This window comes from Pongo pygmaeus, chromosome 13 (genome assembly GCF_028885625.2).
Source record: "Pongo pygmaeus isolate AG05252 chromosome 13, NHGRI_mPonPyg2-v2.0_pri, whole genome shotgun sequence".
NCBI lineage: Eukaryota > Metazoa > Chordata > Mammalia > Primates > Hominidae > Pongo > Pongo pygmaeus.
In genome coordinates this window covers 124108239-124128345 of record NC_072386.2, presented here as the reverse complement: position 1 = coordinate 124128345, position 20107 = coordinate 124108239, and the positions used below count along the sequence as shown (strand labels likewise).

At 53.5% G+C, this 20107-nt stretch overlaps 1 protein-coding gene across 11 annotated transcripts in view; it reads right to left on the bottom strand.

The window, feature by feature from the left end:
* Nucleotides 1–20107, bottom strand: part of STKLD1 (serine/threonine kinase like domain containing 1) — a 31693-nt gene that overhangs the window by 9308 nt on the left and 2278 nt on the right. For 2 of the 11 annotated variants that reach the window (XM_054501775.1, XM_054501772.1), the window contains exons 1-9: nt 19758–19987; nt 17196–17282; nt 12272–12316; nt 10485–10559; nt 8651–8752; nt 6608–6678; nt 5440–5555; nt 2263–2381; nt 907–1070 (exon numbers count right to left, since the gene is read on the bottom strand). In XM_054501775.1, coding sequence (XP_054357750.1) covers nt 907–1070; nt 2263–2381; nt 5440–5555; nt 6608–6678; nt 8651–8752; nt 10485–10559; nt 12272–12316; nt 17196–17282; nt 19758–19844 — 866 coding nt within the window. In that variant the 5' untranslated portion in view covers nt 19845–19987. Of the gene's footprint in view, nt 1–906; nt 1071–2262; nt 2382–5439; nt 5556–6607; nt 6863–8650; nt 8753–10484; nt 10560–12271; nt 12317–17195; nt 17283–19320; nt 19613–19757; nt 20000–20107 lie in introns of those variants that run through there. The other 9 variants (XM_054501776.1, XM_054501778.1, XM_054501780.1 and 6 more) reach the window with 7 other exon arrangements.

The following is a 20107-nucleotide window of genomic DNA, read 5'->3' as shown; positions in this document are numbered from 1 at the left end:
CAATTCTCCTGTCTTAGCCTCCTGAGTAGCTGGGACTACAGGCGCGCCCCACCATGCCCAGCTAATTTTTTTTCTATTTTTAGTAGAGACGGGGTTTCACTCTGTTGGCCAGGCTGGTCTCGAACACCTGACCTCAAGTGATCCACCCACCGCAGCCTCCCAAAGTGCTGGGATTACAGGCGTGAGCCACCGTGCCTGGCCTGGATTCTTTGTTATACGTTTTTGTTTTGTTTTTGAGACAGGGTCTCACTCTGTCACCCAGGCTGGAGTGCAGTGGCGAGATCTCAGCTCACTGCAACCTCTGCCTCCCGGGCTCGAGCGATCCTCCTGCCTCAGCCTCCCCAGTAGCTAGGAACACAGGCATGCACCACTACACCCAGCTAATTTTTTGTATTTTTAGTAGAGACAGGGGTTTCGCCATGTTACCCATGCTAGACTCGAACTCCTGAGCTCAAGTGATCTGCCTGCCTCGGCCTCCCAAAGTGCTGGGATTATAGGCATGAGCCACCGCCCTGGCCAGTGTTACGTATTTACTTTTGTCTTCTGATTTTAAAATAAGTTAGAATGAAAAATTTAAAGGTGACCATTGTCTTTAGGAATTTTTTCTTTTAACGTAGAATGAAAACTTTTTTCTGGAACCCTAAAAGTGTCGTGGGTCCTGGGCACTACGCCTCCTGTGCCTCCTGGGGGTCAGTCTGCTCACTCCAGCGTACATCCGGGATTACTCACCGCAGCACGGTTTGGGAGAGCCAGAACTGGGAAAAGCCCAGCTGTGCAGGGATAATCAGGGCATCTGTGATGGAGTTCTTTGAGGTGTTACAAAGCCAACTAGCTGTGCTTGTATTAGGTGGAAAAATGTTGAAAGATAAATCCATAGGTTAAAATAAACCCCGACCCTGAGCTCACTTTATCGTTATTCGATCTGAGGGGTCGATCTGGAGCATCAAGGGCAGAAGATTCCCGAAGGTTTCCACATCCGGGATCTGCTTCTCCTCCATTGTCTTCAGGACGGCCTTCAGGCTGCCTGGGCTCTGGCGGAGGGACTTCCGCAGATGCATGGCTTCTGTGCCCTGCACAGAGAGAGGACAGCTCTGTGTATTCCCTTAAGTAAATGGAAACTAGGTCCCAGCATGAGCAGGGGACGACCAGGGACCAAGAAATCCAGGAGGAGACCAGGGAGAGCCAGGTGTGGCCACCGCCTACAAGAATGCCCAGAGACCCCAAGGGCCCCAAGCTCTTCCATAAGAAGAAATGGAGTTTCAGAGAAGCCAGCGGGTTGTCTCCCGGGGTGGACCCCTGCCAAGAAAGCCCCCTGATCTAGACCCAGCCAGTGAGACAGTCAGCATGCCCATTGCACAGAGTGTGAGCGTGCCCAGGGTCACGCTTCCTGGGCTGGGGCTGGAGCTCAGGCTATTTCCAGGATGTCACACAGCCTCCAAAGTGGGAAGGCTCTCATTTCCCTGGGAGTCTTTCAAAGGAAGGGAGTGGCAAGGTGCTTCTCAGAGGTGGAGTCTGGGGGTCTGGGAGACCATGGGGAACCTGGGTCCAGCCAGGTGTCTCTCCTTTCTGGCGACCTCGGTGCCTGCAGGTGGTGCTGCGGAGAAGGGGAGCTTCCTTGTTTTGGGCATGGCAGGCCTTCCCCACTTTTCTCTTCTGCATATAGAGGATAGGAAGCGACAGGCTGGACTTCCTGCCTCCCTGCAGCCAGAGTGACCTTGGAGTGCTCGCGGGGCCATTGGGGCCCTCTGCCTCCCCTCCTTGCTGCCCACAGGTTGTGGCCATGGTGCAGGGGCCCCAGCAGGGATGAGAGAAAGAGCTCCATGCTAAGGATGTGCGGGAGGAGAGAAGGCACCTCCACACCAGCCTGGGGCTTGTGCATGAGACAGCCGGGTGTGTTCAGGCCCACGCTGGGTTCCCGTTGCTTGCAACTCCGTGCAGCCTTCATGCTCACAAGGGCACCTGAACTTGGCTTTTCTCCATCAAGAGTCAGTGACACCACCTGGAGGGCTGCTGCGAGGGTCGCGTGGGATGGTCTGAATATTACCACTGCTGTCGTTATGCTGCTAGAGCCCAGCAGGTGCTGCAAGCTGAGGGGTTCTGAGGAGGGCAGGCCCCTCGCAGGTGGAGGAGGAGGCTCTGTGCAGCCTGCAGAGAGCCAGGGGAAGGGATGCAGAGGGGAGGCAGGGTGAGGCCAAGCCTTTTCCCCAGGCCTGGGTGCGTGGGGAGCAGCATGTGGGGTGTGGGGGAAGGATGGCGGCTCACATCCATGAAGGAGCAGCTGGTCATGTCCAGAATGATGCAGCCCAGGGACCAGATGTCTGATTTATGGCTGAAGGAGAAGTTGAGGGCTTCAGGGGCCATCCAGGACTTACGAAAAGGGTCTGTTGGTAAGAGCAAGGTGGGATCCCTGAGTCCTTTGCTCCCTGGGGGCAGGGGCTTGACAGAGTCACCCTGCCCAGCACTGTATCCCCTTTGGTGGCCCCCCCCACAAGCAGCTTGAAACACAAGCCCTGCAGGTCCTCTTCTCAGAAGAGGTGGAGAATATTAACTGTGGGGAGGAAGAGGCCCCGATCAGCGGGAGCTTTGTGTTGATCTGGAGCCACTGAAGCTGTCCATCTTGGTGGGGGCCCACCAGGCTGGCCCGTATAGGTGGTGTGTCTGTGTGCCCTAGATGGCTGTAGAAGGAGTTGGAAGAGGCACATGCCAAGAAACTGTGCACCCCTCTAAACTTCTTGCCCCTTCTAAGTGTCAGGACCTTGGGGGCAAAGTTACAGTTGCTCTGCCCTACTTTCTGAACTGGAACCCCAGACAGGGAGGCAAAAGAGCAGACTCCTCTGAGTCCATCAGTCCCTGGTTGGCTTCAGGCAGACCCTCTTTCTCTGGACCTCCATTCCCCAGCCCAACAGTAAAGGGCTGGCTGGACTCTAAGGATGCGTGCCATCTACACCTCCAATAGAACCAACCATCTGCCCGTCTGTCCACCCATCCATCAACACACACCCCATCCATCCATCCATCCATCCATCCACCCATCCACTCCCCCACCTACCCACTCATTCACTCACTCACCCACCCACCCATCCATCCACACACCCACCCATCTACCCACACACCCACCCATTCATCCATACAGCCACCCACCCACACATCCATCCACACGCACCCACCCACCCATCCATCTACCCACCCAACCATCCGTCCACAACCCATGCACTCACCCATCCACCCACACACCCATCCCTCCAACCACACACCCATCCACCCATCCATCCATCTACTCACCTACCCATCTATCCATCCATATATCCACTGACCCACCCACCCACCCACCCACTTATCCATCCACTCACCCACCCATCTATCCATCCACTGACCCACCCACCTATCCATCCACCCACCCACCCATCCATTTACCTACCCTCCCATTCATCCATCCATCCATCCATCCATCCATCCATCCATCCATCCATCCATCCATCCATCCATCCATCCATCCATCCATCCATCCATGCACTCATCCACTCAATCCATCCACTCACCCACGTACCCACTCATTCACTCATTCATCCACCCACCCATCCATCCATATGCCCGCCCACCCACACATCCATCCACACATGCACCCACCCACCCATCCATCTACCCACCCACCCATCCATCCACAACCCATGCACTCACCCATCTGCCCATACACACATCCATGCAACCACACACCCATCCACCCATCCATCCATCTACTCACCTACCCACCCATCCACTCACCCACCCATCTATCTCCATCCATCCATCCATCCATCCATCCACTGACCCACCCACCCACCCACCTATCCATCCATCCATCCACTCACCCACCCACCTGCCCACTCACCCATCCACTCACCCACCCTCCTATTCATCCATCCATCCACTCATCCATCCATCCATCCATCCATCCATCCATCCATCCATCCACTCATCCACTCACCTACTCACCTATCCACTCACCCACCCACCTATCCATCCATCCATCCATCCACTCATCCATCCATCCATCCACTCACCCACCCACCTGCCCACCCACCCATCCACTCACCCACCCTCCTATCCATCCATCCATCCATCCATCCACTCATCCATCCATCCATCCATCCATCCACTCATCCACTCACCTACTCACCTATCCACTCACCCACCCACCTATCCATCCATCCATCCATCCACTCATCCATCCATCCATCCACTCACCCACCCACCTGCCCACCCACCCATCCACTCACCCACCCTCCTATCCATCCATCCATCCATCCATCCATCCACTCATCCATCCATCCATCCATCCATCCACTCATCCACTCACCTACTCACCTATCCACTCACCCACCCACCTATCCATCCATCCATCCATCCACTCATCCATCCATCCATCCATTCATCCATCCATCCATCCATCCATCCATCCACTCACCCACCCACCCACCTATTCATCCATCCATCCACCCACCTATCCATCCGTCCATCCACTCACCCACCCATCATCTATCCACTTACCCACCCACCTATCCATCCTACCACCCACCAAACCACACACCCACCCATCTACTCATTCATCTTCTGTCTACCAAGGACTGAGTGCGGCTGGGCGCAGTGGTTCATGACTGTAATCCCAGCACTTTGGGAGGCCGAGGCGGGCGGATCACGAGGTCAGGAGATCGAGACCACGGTGAAACCCGGTCTCTACTAAAAAAAATACAAAAAATTAGCTGGGCCCAGTGGCAGGCGCCTGTAGTCCCAGCTACTCGGGAGGCTGAGGCAGGAGAATGGCGTGAACCCGGGAGGCGGAGCTTGCAGTGAGCCGAGATTGCGCCACTGCATTCCAGCCTGGGCGACAGAGCGAGACTCCACCTCAAAAAAAAAAAAAAAAAAAAAAAAGGACAGAGTGCAACCAGCAACTGCCACCCTGGGACTCTGGACTCCTCCTCTGTGGTTGCTCTCTCCAGCCCCCTTTCTCTGGCCATCTTTTCAAAGGAACGAGAACTCGTCTCCCCTTGCCACTCACCCCTTCATCTCCTGGACTGTTTTAGGACTCAGTGATCTATACGCAGCCAGTGCCTGGCACCCACAGACCCTCCGTCCTGGGCATTTTCATATCCTTCCTTCTGATGCTTTCTTTTCCCTCCATTAGAGGCAACATTTTCTGGGGTACCACAAACAACCACGACTTTGTTTCTCTCAAATGTCGGGTGTCTGTGGGGCCCTGCCTCTGCCCCTGGTGGTGGCACGCTTGCTCAGCTGCAACCCAAAGGAGGTCTCTTTGGAGTTTACACAAGGCCAGGGCTTTGTGGGGACCTTCTGAGCAAACAGCTGTTTGATGTTGCCTCACTCCAGCACCCAGAGTGGCCAACACCGTCTGGATTCTAGGCGCCAACCCCATCTCCCACAACCTGGGGGAGCCCCTGCCACCTTCCTCCGCACGAATATTCCATTTGGCTTTGTCTGTCATTAGCACGTTGGAGCTCAGGTCCTGCAGTTTGCAGTGGTCACTGCTGATGAGGATGATGTTGGAGGGTTTGAGATTCCTGAAACCAAGAGGTGGGTTTGCCTCTGGGTGCCAAGGAGCCACCTGGGCAGCCACCACCCACGACCCCAGGTGGGACCAGCGTGTGTGCTGAGCCTGACTCTCTGCTCCCTGCCCCACCTGGTTCTGCAGCAGCAGCCCACACCCTCCTCTCCTCCACAAAATGCCCCATCTCAGCCTACTTTTTAAGCAGTTGTTTCCTATGTACAGAAATATACTCAATTATTTTAAATCGGGGGAAAAATCCTCAACCACAAGTAGGAACACACCCAACACTCCGAAGAGGTCCCTTGGTTGACATGTTCACCTCCTTAGATATCTCAGCTACGCATTTGCCTGGGGATTGATTTTTGGCCATTGTGCGATGTCTAGTGACATTAACACTGAATGTGGAATGTGAGCATTCCCTTTGTACGTATGGTCTGCATGGTTGTGTGTGTGTGTGTGTGTGTGTTTTAAGTCAGGGTTACCTAGGCTGAAGTGCAGTGGCACGATCATAGCTCACTGCAGCCTCAAGCTCCTGGCTTCAAGCAATCCTCCCATCTCAGCCTCCATGTTGCTAGGACCACAGGCGTGCACCACCACGCCCAGCTGCATAGTTTCCCTCTTCCTCTTTAAATAAGATATTGGTGTTCAGAATTGGAGCCATCTCCCAGCCCCTTCAGACCATGGATTCTCCAGCCTGAAAGTCGTGCCACTGGGGGTCAAAGGCTCAGCAGGGCCCACTCAGCCCACACTGGCCCCATGGCAGGCAACCCGGTCTCTCTTTGTGGCAGGGCTGTTGCCTCCTTCCTTTCCACGAACTCTAGAGCAGCCCGCCTCGCTAGCGCACACCCCATGCAGCTGTGCGTGTGCACATGGCTTGAGACCACTTGGAAGAGCCTCTTTTGAGCCCAGGAGGAGCTCTGGAAGGTCCCCATCCTATCCTGGCTGCACTGGCCCGGTGCACCTTTCTCCCCAGATCCTGCCCATGGGCACTGGCACCCGAGTGACCTCAGTGCCTTTTCTCCCGAAGCAGCCAGCCAGTCCGCAGAGGTCAGGGGCCCCACTCACCTGTGGATGATGTCCAAATGGTGCAGGTATTCCAGCGCGTCCAGCACCTGGCCCAGCACATTCTGCATCCACTGGGGGAGAAGTAGGGGGTGCCAGGATGAGAGGGGCGCCCTGTGCTGCTTTCAGGGGGGTGACACTCAGAGCAGCCAGCAGGATGGTGGTGTATCCTCTCCTTGCATCTTGAGACAGGCCTGAAGCCAGCCAAGCGCTCAGGGTGGAGGAGGCTTCAGCGTGGTGGCTCTCCAGATGGTAAAGCTGCGGCGGCAGCCAGAAGGACTCTGAGTTTCCAGACTCCACACTGCTGTCTCCATACCAGAGACCCTGGGTGCTGCAGGGGCCCCATCCCTGCACCCCACTCTGTGGCCCGCGCTGCCCCACACTTGCTGGGAGCTGGAGGCAGATCAGCCTTGTGGGTATGGGAGGGGTGGAAGCCCTCAGTACCTACATGAGCTCAATCCTCTAGGTAATTCTAATGAAAAGAGCCCTGACAGAGAATGCTGGGAATGTTCCGCGTCAGAGACAAGCTCCATCGAGTACCCAGGGCGGTGATTCTGAAGCTGGGCTCCTAGGGCCCCTGGATTCAGGGCCACCCTGGGGTGTCAGAGAGGGGCTGAGGAGGCAGGACGTGGGCATCCTCCCACTGCCCCCAGTTAGAGTAGGTCTGGTGCACTTACTGGGTTTCTGGGAATATTTCGTGTTTTGAAGGGCTTCACTCCCAAAGTCTGAAACCCACTCCGGGCCTGCCTCTGAGGCCCATGGTAAGAGAAGAGCTGTGTGCCCCGAAGAGCCCCTCAGGGGGACATGGTCCCCCCAAACACAGTTCTCAGGGTAAAAGCAGCCAGCATTCATCTGGGGTAGATGAAAGATCTAAATGTAAAGGCAAAAACAACCAAGCTTCCAGAAGACAGAGAGAGTATCTTCATGACCTTGGAGCAGGCAATGCTTCTTCAACTCCAAAGGCACTAACCGTAAGAGTCAGCACTGCGAAAGCGAACTCCATTACAGTTAGGACCTTCCATCATCAAAAGACATCATTAAGAAAGTGAACTGGCTGGGCACCGCGGCTCACACCTATAATCCCAGCACTCTGGGAGGCCGAGGCGGGTGGATCACTTGAGGTCAGGAGTTCGAGACCAGCCTGGGCAACATAGCAAAACCTTGTCTCTATTAATAATACAAAAATTAGCTGGGTATGGTGGTGGGCACCTGTAGTCCCAGCTACTCGGGAGGCTGAAGCAGGAGAATCGCTTGAACTGGGAGGCGAAGGTTGCAGTGAGCCAAGATCGTGCCATTGCACTCCAGCCTGGGCGACAGAGTGAGACTCCATCTCAACAACAACAACAACAAGACTGACACAATGAAGTGCTGGCCTCCATGTGGGCCAGGAATGCTCACAACTTGTGAGAGTAAACATGGGGCCAACCAAACCACGTTGGAAATCTGTTTGGAGCATCTACTGAAGCTACACACACGTACTCTACGACCCAATAATTCCACTCCTAGGTATTCATTCCAGAAAAGTGAGTGCCTTCCAGCAATGCTCATAGCAGCCTTATTCACAATAGCCCCAAACTGGAAGCAGCCCAAATGAGACTAGGTAAACAGCCTGCAGCGCAGTCAGGCAGCAGAGTGGCAGCAAGCAGTGAACACATGATTTGCTGGTGCATGCAGCAGCACCGCGGGGCTCACAACAGCAGGCTGAGAGGAGGAGACCAGACAGGAGCGGCAGCATGCCGGACGAGTCCATTTACAGGAACTTCAGGGACCAGCAGAACAATCTGGAATCATGGTCACCAACTGGGAACCTTCTAGGGTTAAGAATGCCTTCTGTCTTGATCTGGGTGGAGGTTGTGTGAGTGCATCAAACTGTGCACTTAAGATCTGCACACGTCCTAGGGTGCAATGCCTCGAGGCATACATTTAAGAAAAAAACAAGTCTGGACTCCATGGTGCCTGCCTTCCCGCTGTTACTTTGCCCTGTGCCGCAGGGCCTGTGTCACAGGTCTAGGTGGCCCCCAGGCCTGGTGCCCCAGAGGACCTCACCTCAGAGTCAATGATTTCCTTTGCCTTCCTCTTATCCTCAATGACCTCCTGGAAGCTGAGCTCATTGAACTCCATCACCAGGCAGAGGTACAGAGAAGAGATCTGCTGGGACAGGAGGCCCTTAGCCAGAGGACGCCCAGGCCCCGGTGCTTCTGCAGGCTCGCCTGCTCCAGGGCCTCCCTGCGCTCAGCTGCCATTTGCAGTGGCCGTGGGAGCACTGCCCACTGGAGGGGGCTGCAAGCCCCTCCTGCCCCATCTTCAGCTTCCTCTCTCTCCTCTCCCCATTCCCAGGCCCCACCTCCACTCCACACTCCATCCACACCAAGCTACTTGGACTTTCCCAAAAGCTGCACTTGTCCCCTGGCCACTGCACATGTGGACCCCTCTGCCTGGACCACTACCCACCCCCTTCATAGGGATAACTACCCACCCTTTAGTGCTCAGCTCAGACCCACTTCCTCCGAGGAGCCTGCCCTGGCCAGAGCCCCAGCAGACCAGGTCAGGGCCCCCAGTTCTGTGCTCCCTCCCATAGGGAAATGTCCGCTTGGCTTCTCTGCACCCTCCTTGAGAGCATTAGGGGGTGCTCAGAAAATCTTTGGGAGTGCATGCAGTGAGGTCCCCTCCCCAAGACCCAGCTGGAGCAGAGGGAGCGTGTGAGGGGCCTTTCCTGCTTGGACCCAGGACTGTTGGCCCCAGGTGGGAACACCAGTGTGGACATCTCATGCAGGCTGGCGCCCGGCAGAAGGCTTCTCGGCCTCTCTTTACCTCCAGCACCCCTTGTGCCTGCTCAGCCTCCCGCTGTCGGCCTCAGTCCCATTGGAAGTGACTGGAAAGCTCCTGGCTCCTTGTAAAGACAAGAAGTCATCCAGCCTACAGGACCCAGCTGCTGGACCTGAGTCTCCGGCCCCAATCAGCTGTTTACTAGCTGTCTGGCCTTGGAGAGCTCCTGAACCGGAGCCCTAGGCCCCATCAGGAGCACAGGGACAGTACTTCCTGCCCTGCAGCCCTCCTGGCACGTGATGACGGATGTGGTGCTGGTCAGTAAGCTGCACGAGGGCTGCAGGAGCAAGAGGCGCACAGGCCCAGGACGGCACTGGCGTCGGGTGGCTGTGGAGTGGGGGGTCAACTAGCTCCTTCCATGAAAGTAAAAACTCTGTCATCAGAGGCACAGGCTCACCAGGACAAGCTTGGTGGCTGCTTGCAGAGCCCTCTGGCTTGGCCACGTACTAGCTGGGTAACCTGGAGCAACTTGTTGCTATTAGCCTCTGTTTCTTCTTCTGTCAAATGGGTTAAGAACCCCTCCTGGCCAGGCGTGGTGGCTCATGCCTCTAATCCCAGCACTTTGGGAGGCTGAGGCAGGCGGATCTCTTAAGGTCAGGAGTTTGACACCAGCCTGGCCAACATGGCGAAACCCTGTCTCTACTAAAAATAGAAAAATTAGCCAGGTGTCATGGCACGCGCCTGTAATCCCAGCTACTCGGGAGGCTGAGGCAAGAAAATTGCTTGAACCCAGGAGGCAGAGGTTGCAGTGAGCCAAGATCACGCCATTACACTCCAGCCTGGGGGACAAGAGCGAGACTTTGTCCAAAAAAAAAAAAAAAAACTCTCCTGACGATGACGTTGTTGGGGCTTCTATGAGACTATGCACGGAAAGCCCCCATCATGGTACCTGGCCCCAGTGAGTATTAGGTCAGGGGTGGCCACGTTTAGAGTCACTGCCATTGCCACACGAGCTATTCTGACAGTGGGGGGTGGGCGTGCTCTGGGCTCAGTCTGCTTGGTCCTGCAGCCCACTGCGTGGCGGCTGAGCCCGTAGGTGTCAGCTCTGACCCACCTCCCCATTCCACGTGATGAACAGCTCCTGGTACACAGAGATGTGGGCGTGCCGCAGCTTCAGCAGTGGCATCAGCTGCCAGGATAGAGCAGAGGAAACGGAGAAGTCAGCGCCTCTCCACGCCTTTCTCAGCTCGGGCTTCTCTGTCACATCCCAACGAACATGCAAGCCTCGGGCTCTGAGCCGGGCCAGGGAGTGGGCTCAGGGAGGGGGCACGGTGGTTAGGAGCCAGACAGTCCAATGTGGGTCCTGTCTCCAGCATGAGCTGGCTGTGCTGGGTGACTGGGCCTCATATTATCATCTGAAAATGGGGGTCCCAGTGGAATCTGCCTCACAGGGATACCACGGGGGGTGAGTGAGCTGTGGCAGGCAGTGCCAGGAAGGTGGGGATCAGCCACAGCCAGGGCTGGCTGGAGGAGGTGGTGCAGACACCGGGAGGTGGGCACACGGAGAGGTCCCAGTGCCCCTGCCGTGGCGGAAAATGCTTTGAAACATGCCCAAACAGGAGCAGACAGGGCTGCCTTAGAGACATGGAGCCAGACAGACAACTGCTTGTGGTGGAAGGTGGGGCGTGAAAGCAGGTGGCTTAGTGGGCCATGGATGGGAATCGGCAACGTGAAAAGCCATGGCGGCGTGCGGCTCTGGGCAGGCCCCCATGCTCTTTCTTCCCATTAGTTACCGAGTAGCCTGGGCCCACCACTGTGCTTCGGTCACACTATACACCCAATAATGTTTGCTGGCCAAGCTCCAGAGCCAGCAATTCCAGAAGACAAGCAAGTGACCATGAGATAGGAGGGGACACCTTCAAGCTCGTGGGAAATTCAAGAAACACAAAGAAAGGCTACTTGGAGGCTTTGCAATCAAACCGAAGTGCAGCTGTTATCACTATTATTGTAAATGAGTATGCTACTGCTGGGCAGCTCTGAATGGTACAATTAAGGGTAATTTATATTTGCTTTGTTAAAAAATTCTGGTATGGGCGTGGTGGTACATGCCTGTACCCCAGCACTTTGGAGGCCGAGGTGGGAGGATTGCTTGAGCCCAGAAGTTCAGACTAGCCTGGGCGAAATGGTGAGACCCCATTGCTATTAAAGAAAAAAAAAAAAGGTAAAAAACAAAAGAAAACCCAATTCTGTATTTTTAAAATTTTCTGCTGTAATTAATAATTTTATATTGAAGAAAAAATATTTAAAAAATAGTTATTGGTCGATTAACCTAGGGACCCGGCCAATATTTATTTATTTTTGAGACAAAGTTTTTCTCTGTCACCCAGGGTGGAATGCAATGGTGCAATCTCGGCTCATTGCAACCTCCGCCTCCCAGGTTCAAGTGATTCTCCCGCCTCAACCTCTCGAAGTAACTGGGATTACCGGCGCCCACCACCATGCCCAGCTAATTTTTTTGTATTTTTAGTTGAGACGGGGTTTCCCCATGTTGGCTAGGCTGGTCTTGAACTCCTGACCTCAAGTGATCCACCTGCCTCGGCCTCCCAAAGTGGTGGGATTACAAATGTGAGCCACCGTGCCCAGCCCAATATTTAAACTTTATGTTCTCTGGGAACATATGTTCTAAGTTGTTGGCACCTGCATTTAGCAGTGAGTGTTCGGGGCATGGACTCCCTTCATGACCTGGGGCTGCTGGCTTCACAGCTGAGGCAAAACTGGTGCTGATGCTCTATCCCTCCCTCCAGCCTTCTCTTCACCCAGGCACTCAACAAGAAGGCACAGAACACAGTCTATGTATGCTCCATTGAGCTCTTCCAGAGGGAAAACCACCCTGAGAGTTACCTCCTCCAGGGCCTGACTGGCGTAATGGTCATCCATGCATTCCACCTGCAAGGGCACAAGAGCATGAGCTTAATAAACATGTAGCAAATCATCTCTGTTATCGCCACCATCACCACCACCAACACAACCATTACCATCATCTGCACAACCACCACCTCCACCACAACCATCACCATCATTACCACAACCACAACCATCACCACCATCACTGTCACCATCATCACCATCACCATCATCACCATCACTGCCATCATCGCCATCATCACACTATCACCACTACCATTACCACCATCACTCCATCACCACCACCAACACTATCATCACCATCATTAACATCATCATTACCACCTTCATCACCACCATCACCATCACTGCCATCATCACAATCATTACCATCATCACCATCACCACCATCATCACACCACCACCACCATTACCACCATCACTCCGTCACCATCATCACTATCATCACCATCATTACTATCATCATCACCGCCATCACCACTATCATTACCATCATCACCATCACCACCATCATCACACCACCACCATTACCACCATCACTCCATCATCACCACCATCACCACTATCGTCACCATCATTAACATCATCATTACCACCTTAATCACCATCATCACCATCACTGCCATCATCACCATCATTACCATCATCACCATCACCATCACCACTGTCATCACCATCATTACCATCATCATCACCGCCATCACCACCGTCATCACCATCATCACACCACCACTGTTACCACCATCACTCCATCACCTCCACCGTCACCATCACTACTATCATCACCATCATTACCATCATCATTACCACCATCATCACTGCCATCACTATCATCACCATCATCACACCACCATCACTACCATTACCACCATCACTCCATCACCACCACCACCACCATCACCACTATCATCACCATGATTACCATCATCACACCACCACGACTACCATTACCACCATCACACCCATCACCACTGTCACCATCACCACTATCATCACCATCATTACCATCAATACCACCATCATCACCACCATCACCATCACCGTCATCATCACCATCATTACCATCATCATTACCATCACCACCATCATCATCATCACACCACCACTATTACCACCATCACTCCATCACCACCACCATCACCATCATGACTATCATCACCATCACCACCATCATTACCAAAATCACCATCACCACCATCATCACCATCATCACACAATCATCACCATCATCAAAATCATTACCATCATCACCACCTTCACCATCATCACACCATCACCACCACCACCACTATCATTACCACCATCACACCACCAACACCACTGTCACCATCACCACTATTATCCCCATCATCACCACCATCACCAACATCATCACCATCATTACCACCATCGCCATCACACCACCACCACCACCATCACACCATCACCATGGCCACCATCACCATCATCAGGACCACCATCACCACCATCACCATCACCATTATCATCACCATCATCATCACCATCATCGCTGCCACCACCATCACCACCACTACCACCATCATTGCCACCTCCATCATCACCACCATCAACATTATTTAGCAGGAGTGACAGGCTCCCACCATTCCTGCCCCCACCATATGGCACAAACGGAAGATATTCCTAAGGCAGAGATCTAAAAATACTTAGAGCAATGAGAACATCTTTGCTCCTGTTGCAAAGATAAGTTTAGGACAGCATAATATACGCTCCAAGAAATCAGTAAAGGATCCATTTTCAGACCGTCTTTAAACAGGAACATCTTGTTCTGGTTGGGAAAGCATCAATCTCACCACTTCATTCCTTACCCACATGGGGAAGGTTGTCTCCACGCATGGAATGTACAGTGCTCTTCTCTCTTTCCTTGTGCCCTCTCTGGGTGGAGGTGGGGAGGGCATGGAAAGGGAAGGGTGGTGGCAAGGGCAGCACGGAGCTTTGAGTCTGCAGCACGCTTGGTGGCACAGGCCCTAGGTGTATACTACCACTGGCTCTAATACCAGATCCTCACCCAGAATTTTGCTCAAAAGACTTATGAATGAAGTACTCTTATAATGGGGTGACTGCAGACCATCACGTAAAGTTAGTGAATTGTTCCCAGATCTATGGAGAGACCTGAGATGCCAGTGGCACTGTCCCGTGGAATCCAGGGCAAAGACACTGAGTGAGCCTTCCTGTCTTCCTTTCCTCCTGTCCTAGGGGGCATATGAGGAGGTGAAGTTGGCCAAAACATATGGAAAGACTTGAAAATGTTACATTGTGGCCGGGCACAGTGGCTCACGCCTGAAATCTCAGCACTTAGGGAGGCTGAGGCAGGCGGATCACCTGAGGTTGGGAGTTCGAGACCAGCCTGACCAATATGGAGAAACCGTCTCTACTAAAAATACGAAATTAGCCGGGCGTGGTGGCGCATGCCTGTAATCCCAGCTACTTCAGAGGCTGAGGCAGGAGAATCACTTGAACCTGGGAGAAGGGGGTTGCAGTGCGCCAAGATCGCGCCGTTGTACTCCAGCCTAGGCAACAAGAGCGAGACTCCGTCTAAAAAAAAAAAAAAGTGGCTGGGTGCTGTGGCTCACACCTATAATCCCAGCACTTTGGGAGGCCAAGGCAGGCGGATCATCTGAGGTCGGGAGTTCGAGACCAGCCTGACCATCCTCTCCATGTTGGTGGAGAAACCCCGTCTACTAAAAATACAAAATTAGCTGGATGTGGTGGCACGTGCCTGTAATCCCAGCCACTCAGGAAGGCTGAGGCAGGAGAATCGCTTGAATCCGGGAGGCAGAGGTTACAGTGAGCCAAGATCGCACCACTGTACTCCAACCTGGGCAACAAGAGCAAAACTCCATCTCAAAAAAAAAAAAAAAAAAAAAAGTTACATCATATGACCCAGAAATCTCACTCCAAGGAATTTTTCCTAAGGAAATCATGGGTGCTAAAATAAAAAAAAACAAAAACAAAAACAAACAAACCCATAATGCTATAAGCATCTTTATCAGAGCTGTTTACACAAGTAAAAAATTGAGAACAAGCTCAATGCTCAGCCCGTGTGATAGGGATGGCTTAGGTTAGTTACAGCACATCAAGCAAGACGGGAGGCCACACAGTTGCCAGAGCCAAGAGAGGAGGAGACTGTGGGAATGACATGAAACTATGTTTGCAATATAAAAAGCATGCTATCAATTTTAACGATACCATTCTCCTGAATCCAAAAAAGTTTACAAACGCTTAGGAAAAAAGACTGGAAGAACCCACAAACTCCTACCTACACTCTCCTTCCCCAATTTTTATTTAGAAATAATTGGGTGATATTTTTATTTTTAATTAAATTAAGTAATTCATTAATTTAGACAGAGTCTCGCTCTGTCACCCAGGCTGGAGTGCAGTGGCGCAATCTCGACTCACTGCAACCTCCACCTCCCGGGTTCAAGCGATTCTCCCACGTCAGCCTCCCAAGTAGCTGGGACTATAGGCACCCACCACCATGCTCGGCTAATTTTTGTATTTTTAGTAGAGATGGGGTTTCACCATGTTGGCCAGGCTGCTCTCGAACTTCTGACCTCAAGGGATCCGCCTGCCTTGGCCTCCCAAAGTGCTGGGATTACAGGGATGAGCCACCATGCCTAGTCATGGCTGACATTTTTAAAAGCTCCTCAGGCCGGGTGCGGTGGTTCATGCTTGTAATCCCGGCACTTTGGGAGGCCGAGGCAGGTGGACTGCCTGAGCTCAGGAGTTCCAGGAGTTCGAGACCAGCCTGGGCAACACGGTGAAACCCTGTCTCTACTAAAATACAAAAAATTAGCCAGGCGTGGCAGCGTGTGCCTGTAGTCCCAGCTACTTGGGAGGCTGAGGCAGGAAAATTGCTTGAACCCAGGAGGCAGAGGTTGCAGTGAGCCAAGATCGTGTCACTGCACTCTAGCCTTGGCGACAGAGCAAGACTCCATCTCCAAAAAAAAAAAAAAAAAAAAAAAGGCTCCTTAATTGCTCAGAGGGCAGTCAGCCACACTGCCCCAGTGGCTTGTGAGACAAGGGGGCCAACCCCACAGCCAGCCAGCAAGGGAGCAGGGCAGGGGCAAGGACTCCAGGCCCAGCCATTCAGGGTGAGACTGCGGAGCTGTACGGACTGAGGCCTGGCCCAGTAGCGGCTGCTGACAAGGCTCCTCCCGCTTCGTGGCCAGCCCTGAACCTGCTGGGTCCCTGCCACTACCACAGAGTGGAGGGCGTGCCAGGGACTCTCGCAGCAGCTCTCTCACCCTAGTCCCTCTGTTGATCTGGACCTCCCTGTCTTGGACACACAAAGGGCTGTCCTCCTGCAGGCCTACACCTCCCCATGCCCTGCTAGCCCTGGTGAGGAGTGCGGTGGAAGGGCTCAGGGCCTGGTGTGTGACCTTAGCCCTGTGTGACCTTGAGCCAGTCCCCATCCTCTCTGGGCCTGGCTCCCTTTTGGTAAAACTGGTGACCCAGCACTGGATAGCACGGTGTCCCCCAGTGAGGTGGCCTGAATTCAAATCCTCTTGGAAATTGTGTGACCTTGGCTAGTCTGGCGCTGCATTGAGCCTTACTGTCTTTGGCTATAAACAGGGTCATTGTTTCTGCTTTACAGGGTTGACGGGAGATGAAGTGAGTCAGTGCCTGGCATACAGCACATGATGCGTAAATGGTAGGAGGTGGTGGTGTTGGAGTAAAAATTAGCATTGCTTCCCCATCAAGGTGACAGAGCTTCACGCACCCCCACGTCTCCCCCAACCAGATTTGTCTCCGCGAGTGCCAGCAGCGAGGAATCCAACTGCCGCATCAGGAAGCTTCTCCAACATGGGAAGAGCTTGTATTGGGGAAAATCACAGTCACAGAACCACCTGGCATGGGACGCACAGGCTTGGCCTCTTACCTGCTTTATCACATGCTTGACTTTGGTTTCCATTTCCTCCACCACCAGGTTCACCCCCAAGGCCCCAGGATTCAGCTGGTACAAAACCTACCAGCAAGGAAGAGAGAAGCTTTCAGGAAATGCACACAACTTTTCCCTTTCCAAAAGCCCAGCTCCAACTCCTTTTCTGGCCCTGCTAACTCCCCTGTCAGGCTGGCAGAGCAAGTGGCTCCACCCCATCTTGCAATAGAGGAAATGGCCCAAGGAGGGCAAGAAGCCTTTCAATGGCAGAACTCTGATCTCACCTATTGGGGACCGATTCTGGAGCTCTTCTACAACCCTGTATCCCTCCCCGAAGCTGCAATGAGGACCAGCTGGGCACTCAAGTGCAAGAACCTCCCAGAGAAAAAGGGCTTATTCACTCTCTGTAGAGCCCTGTGACCTCAACTTCCGGCATCCACCTCCAAACTGGTTTCCAACAAGAAAGTAACCAATCTTGTCACTGGTACAATCAGAAAGCCACTGTGTGCCTGGCATGGTGCCAAGCACTTCACAGCCACCCTATGCAGTTGACACCATTGTTACCTCTGTGTTTACATTGGGGAAAACTGAGGCACAAGGAGCTAGGTCCTTGCCTGAGGCTATGTCACTAGAAAGCAGGACACTGCCTGGGGTAACTCTGGGGGTCTGACCTTAGAGTCTGTGATTTGAGCCAAATCTGCAGAGAGATGGCCACCAAGCCAGAACTCTGTGCAGAGACCAAGTGCTATGGGGCAGGGGGCTGGGGCAGGGATTGCTGGAGGCTGACATTCATCAGAGGATTGGGGGAGGGAGGGCAGGACCCAGAGGAGGAGATATGAGGATGGAAGCCTGAGCCTAGGGACTCTCAGAGCCCATAAAAGTCTTAGGAGTCTGTAATCCAGCCTTGTGAGCAGCCTGCTCATGACACTGGATATTCTAAGCCAGGGGTCCCCAACCTAGTCTGCGGCCTGTTAGGAACCAGGCTGCACAGTAGGAGGTGAGCAGCAGGCAATGGGGCAAAGCTTCATCTGTATTTACAGCCGCTCCCCATGGCTCGCATTATCACCCAAGCTCCACCTCCTGTCAGCTCAGCAGCAGCATTAGATTCTCATAGGAGTGTGAACCCTATTGTGAACAGTGCATGTGAGGGATCCAGGTTGCATGCTCCTTATGAGAATCAAATGCCTGATGATCCGTCACTGTCTCCCATCATCCCGAGAGGATGGTCTAGTTGCAAGAAAACAAGCTCAGGGCTCCCACTGATTCTACATTATGGTGAGTTGTGTAATTATTTCATTATGTATTACAACATAATAATAGAAATGAACTGCACACTAAGTGTAATGTGCTTGAATCATCCCAAAACCATCCTCTCGCCTCCATCTGTGGAAAAATTGTCTTCCACAAAACTGGTCCCTTGTGCCAAAAAGGTTGGGGACTGCTATTTTTTTTTTTTCTTTCTGAGACAGAGTTTTGCTCTTGTTGCCCAGGCTGGAGTCCAATGGCGCTATCTTGGCTCACCACAACCTCTGCCTCCTGGGTTCAAGCAATTCTCCAGCCTCAGCCTCCCGAGTAGCTGCGATTACAGGCACGCGCCACCACGCCCGGCTAATTTTGTATTTTTAGTAGAGACAGAGTTTCTCCATGTTGGTCAGGCTGGTCTTGAACTCCTGACCTCAGGTGATCCACCCACCTTGGCCTCCCAAAGTGTTGGGATCACAGGCGTGAGCCACCGAGCCCGGCCAGGGACTGCTGTTCTAAGCCACAGGGGGCTGAGGGCAGAGCTGGTATGAGAGCGTTCAAGCTTAGGCAGCAAATTAAACAGTAAAATGGAGCCATATCTCGTATCAAGTCTATTTTTTTTCCAAAAGCAGGTATATTCCTGAAACGTCTATTTTTTTCTCTGAAAAACAACTTTACTTTAAAAATTATCTGACCACCAGAAGCTCATCTGCTTCACCACTGGCAATGCCCTATAGTCCTCTCACACAAAGACAATTCTTCCAAAGTGACAAAAATCTAACCTGCAAACTGTTTCCAAGCGAATGCATTTTTCACAAATGCTGAATCTAACATTTAATAAAGTGTACGTATCATGTATAGAAGCATTTAATTAAACATTTACTTTTATTTTGCAGCTTTCCTTTTGTGTTTTGTGAATTTTTTAGGTCTCAAACATTTTCACAGACCCACGCTGCAGGGGTGTTTTTAGGGGAATGGGGGCTCCCAATTATGTACTCGGGATGTTCCCGGGGGTCCTGCCTCGGTGGACCCAAGCGCACAGACCCGAGGCACGAAGGATAGAGGAGCTGCCCCACGCCCTCAAATATTCCGCCAGGGCTGGAGAATCCTTAGTCAATTCACAAAGGGGGAAAGTGAGTGGCAAATGGCACCCAGGAGGTCACCGTTGGAGGCCCCCCGGGTTCAACCGAGGAGCTGCAGGCCGACACTGGCCAGGGCGCGGGCCCCTCGCCGCCCTCGGTAGGAACCGCCGGTCGCAGCTCCAGGGTTGCGACCGTTACCCCACGGAGCCCCCGCCTCCCCGCAGGGAACACTCGGCACCTGGTACTTCTCCATGGGCTCTCCGGGGGACCCTGGGCCTCGCTCCCCCTGCGTGGGGCGCCTGCGATCGGACCCTGGCCCAAGCATTTTCAGTAGCGACCGCGTAGGGGCGAGCGTCCACCCCTGGCCCCACCCCGCGTGGGTCAGTGGGACCCGCGGGACCCTCCCCGCCCGAACGGCGCCCTCGAGGCACCCAGACGTCCCTCCCGGCACCCAGGCGTCCCTCCCGCGCGCTGCCCCCACACCCTCACGCCCCTGCCCCCTTAAAAGGGACGGGTTCCGCCGGGCCGGGAGGGGCCGCAGGGCCTGCGCGCGGCGGGCGGGGCCTCCAGCGTGAGAGGCGTGGCTTC